This window comes from Saccostrea cucullata, unplaced genomic scaffold (genome assembly GCF_032062105.1).
Source record: "Saccostrea cucullata isolate Sc308-1 unplaced genomic scaffold, CSIRO_AGI_Scuc_v1 ctg18644, whole genome shotgun sequence".
Taxonomy (NCBI): Eukaryota; Metazoa; Mollusca; class Bivalvia; order Ostreida; family Ostreidae; genus Saccostrea; species Saccostrea cuccullata.
Window position 1 is genome coordinate 2,866 of NW_026939953.1, and position 4,165 is coordinate 7,030.

Below are 4,165 nucleotides of genomic sequence, written 5' to 3' on the forward strand. Positions count from 1 at the left end.
AAGAAGATTTTTAAAGATATTTCCTATATATTCCTATGAAAAACTTTGATCGGCCATTTTGGCCCCACCCTACCTTTGGGGGTCATGATATGAACAAACTTGAATCTACACTACCTGAGGATGATTCCACATGAGTTTCATCTTTCCTGACCTAATGGTTCTTGAAAAGAAGATTTTTTAAAAATGGCATTAATTTTTCTAAATTCATAATTATCTCCCCTTGGAAAAGGGCGTGGCCCTTCATTTGAACAAATTTGAATTCCCTTTACTCAAGGATACTTTGTAGCAAGTTTGGTTGAAATTGGCCCAGTGGTTCTTGAGAAGAAGATGAAAATGTGAAAAGTTTACGACGACAACAACGACAACGACGACGACAGACAACGGACAAATTTTGATCAGAAAAGCTCACTTGAGCCTTCGGCTCAGGTGAGCTAAAAAAAAAACAAACTAATTACCAAAAAAAAAACAACATTTAAAAATGGCCAGTGATATTGTAAGAGATATGCAACACAACATTATAATGTATATTTCTTTTATTTCAAAAATGGAATGCCTTTTTGTATCCTACATATTGTTTAGGAGTAATAAAATTGTTATGTTAGAATGAAAAAGAAAGTCTGTCATATTTTGGTATTCAGTAATAAATGCTGTATTTCCTCATACATGAGTTCTTAATTCTACAATTCACCTGTCTTTAAAAGAAAAGAAATTGTGTATGATGTAAGAAATATCCCCTTAATTTCTTATTTCAAAGGTTATTCAAACCAAATACGTACACATATAATGTAAAAATACATCTATATAATTAAGCAATTCTTTGTTCTTGTTTATCAACAAGGTACTTTATTCAAAGTCAAAAGACGTTTAGTCCATTGAACAATATTTATAAATATATATATAAATGTTTTTAATCCTGTCAGGTCTAAATAGTAGTTCAATCTCCTTTTAAGAACTATTGTCTGTGCTGCAAATACTGTAGAAAAGGGGAAAAGTAACACTTTAATTTATTAAAATATATCATACATGTATAAATGAATTCGTTATATAAAATTAAAATAATGGTTTGATAAATTAAATTTGTTAAGACCTGTGGCATGCACAATCTCAAAAATTGGAAATATGTGGCCACAGGATTAATGGTTCCTGTGGGGCGGGGTGCCCAACTGGATATAAAGTGAGAAAGTACCCGGTACACTTGTATGTAGATTCCTAAAATTTTAATGATTGATACTTAATGACCAACAAACCCGACTTTCAGTTTTAACTACCACTCAATCTAACTGGATGAAGAAAGCTGGTACAAAGTGTTTATATTGATAAAAAGTATTTTTTAAAAATCAATAAATTCTCTTCTTGGTAACCATAGCAACAGTGTCGTTTTCTTCATCAAATTTTATCAGTATATGATACTCAACTTTAGGTTTATGCGATAAGTACTCAAGGTGAGTCAGATAATATTTTTCTTAATTAAAAGGTAAGTAAATTTGTAAAGCAGCAAAAAGTTATCACTTTAAGCACTTGTACAGTGTTTCCATGCCTACCATGCAAAGAAGCAATCTTTTTTTTCTAAAGTTGCCGGTGTTGCAAAGTCCTAAGGATATATATTTGCCAGTCCTGACTTTTTATGTTTCTCCCAAAGATGCTTACTTACTTATCCTCTCCGCGCTCCGGAGGACGCATGAGGCCGTTCAACAACGTACGCCACTTACGGCGGTAATTGGCAACAACTTGCCCCTCTTTCCAACTCTTCCAGCCCAGCTCTTCCCTTTTCTCTCAACAGAGCGTCGCCAGGTGTTCTTTGGCCGTCCTCTTCGTCTTTTTCCCTCAGGGGTCCATGTAAGACCTGTTCTAACATGTGACTTCTTTTCCCTTCGGAGGATGTGGCCTATACATCTCCATCTTTTTCTTTTGATAGTGCTTGATAGAGGTATGGATCTTGTTCTTTCATATAGTTGTTGGTTAGATATCTTTTCTGGCCAGTGTATTTTAAGGATCCTCCTAAGGCATTTTAGGTGGAATGTATCAAGATTTTCATCATCGTTTTCTGTTGTTCTCCATATTTCAGCACAATACAACAACACAGATAGAACATTTGTAATGAAGATCTTAAGTTTGGTCTTTGTGCTGCATCGTGCTGACTTCCATACCTTGGCAAGGGATGCAAAGGCGGTTCTGGCTAAGCTTAGCCTTCTCCCAATATCTGCTTCAGTTCCTCCGGTCTTGTCCATTGTGGCACCCAGGTTGGGAAATGTTTGAACCTCTTCTATTTCTTTATCATTCAACCTGATGGCATCCTTCTTCTTTACATTTATTCTCATGCTTTTTGTTTTATCGACGTTAATTTTTAGGCCTGTATATCCTGCGACAGCATGTAATCTCCTGGTCTTCTCCTGAATGTCGCTGTTTTTGCTGGAAATACTTAAGTGCAAGGTCGTCTGCATAATCCAGGTCTTCTAAAGTGGACATAAATTTCCAACGTATGCCTCTCTTCTTATTGTTGGTATTTCTCATTATCCAGTCTACCACAATGATGAACAGGAACCCAGACATAACACAACCTTGTCTCACTCCTGTCTGTTCTTTGAACCAGTCTGTTGTTCTTCCCATTTCTACGACACAACTAGAACTACCGTCGTATAATTATACCCGCACTTTCAAAAGAAAGTTCGGGTATATTGTTGTTACTCATGCCCGTCCGTCCGTCTGTCACACTTTTCTTCCCTGAACTCCTCCTACATTTTACACAGTAGCTTAATCATCTTTTGGGAGATGGTTTGTGGGGTCATGTAGATGTGCAGAAAGGGTTTTTGGGAAATTTTCCCATTTTGCCCGGGGGTCAAATGGGGGTCAAAAATGACGTTTTTTGTCCAAAAAGCCCCGTCTTCCCTGAACTCCTTCTACATTTTACTCAGTAGCCTAACCAGCTTTTGGGAGATGGTTGGTGGGGTCATGTAGATGTGCAGTAAGCTTTCGGAATTTTGATTTTGCCCCAGGGGGTCAATGGGGGGAAAAATGACGTTTTTTAAGCAAAAAGCTCCGTCTTCCCTGAACTCCTCTTACATTTTACTTAGTAGCCTAATCATTTTTTGGGGGAGATGGTTGGGGGGGTCATGTAGATGTGCAGAAGGTTTTGGAATTTCATTTTGCCCCGGGGAGTCAAATGGGGGCCCAAAATGACGTTTTTTGTCCAAAAAGCCCGTCTTCCCTGAACTCCTTCTACATTTTACTCAGTAGCCTAACCAGCTTTTGGGAGATGGTTGGTGGGGTCATGTAGATGTGCAGTAAGCTTTTGGAATTTTGATTTTGCCCCAGGGGGTCAAATGGGGGTCAAAATACGTTTTTTAAGCAAAAAGCTCCGTCTTCCCTATTCCTCTTACATTTTACTCAGTAGCCTAATCAGCTTTTGGGAGATGGTTGGCGGTGTCATGTACATGTGCAGTTAGGTTTCGGAATTTTATTTTGCCCGGGGGTCAAATGAGGGTTGAAAAATGACGTTTTTTATGGAAAAAGCCCAGTCTTCCCTAAACTCCTTTTTTGTTTTAAACAGTGGTCTTATCATCTTTTTGGAGAGTTCACTCTTTTGAAATTTTGTTAAAACATCAAGGTCAAGGGGTAAAAAATCATAGCATGTTGGGAGCCTCTTGTTATGGGTAATGTTCACTTGAAATGTCAAATCTCTTCTCAATGAAAAGGAAATACAACATTAATGAAAACTAAGTTAAACTTCAAGGTCAAGGTCACAGAGTCAAAAAGTCATGATACATTTTGGAAGGTCTTATCACAGGTAATATGAATGCCCTTTCATTTATCTTTCAAAATGATCAATTCAAAGCAATTAATTTTTTAAGGAAATTAGGTCAAACTTCAAGATCATGGGTAATGAAAATCATAGTGTATGTAGAATGGTATTGTCCCATTTAATACTAATACACATGTTTAATATAAAAGTCCTATCTCTTCTCATTCAAAATATACGACCATGATGACCAAGGTTAAATTTATTGTGACAGATGGGCAGATTGACAAACAAATGAGATTTAATGTACCCTACCTTTAGCAAAAATGGGGACAATAAATGTCTTTGCTGTTCTTGAGAAGAAGATTTATGTTGGAACAAGATGTGTTTGTGAAACACTACGCGCCCGGCGGCAACAAAGTTAAAAAA

General features: G+C 37.0%; 1 protein-coding gene across 1 annotated transcript; it reads right to left on the reverse strand.

Moving 5' to 3' along the window:
• Nucleotides 1-1,709: 1,709 nt before the first annotated feature.
• On the reverse strand, nt 1,710-2,318 carry LOC134254333 (uncharacterized; the record flags this gene model as incomplete). Its single annotated transcript, XM_062736856.1, has 1 exon — nt 1,710-2,318. A coding segment is annotated over exon 1 (609 nt), but the record flags the coding sequence as incomplete, so codon positions are not given.
• Nucleotides 2,319-4,165: the final 1,847 nt, after the last annotated feature.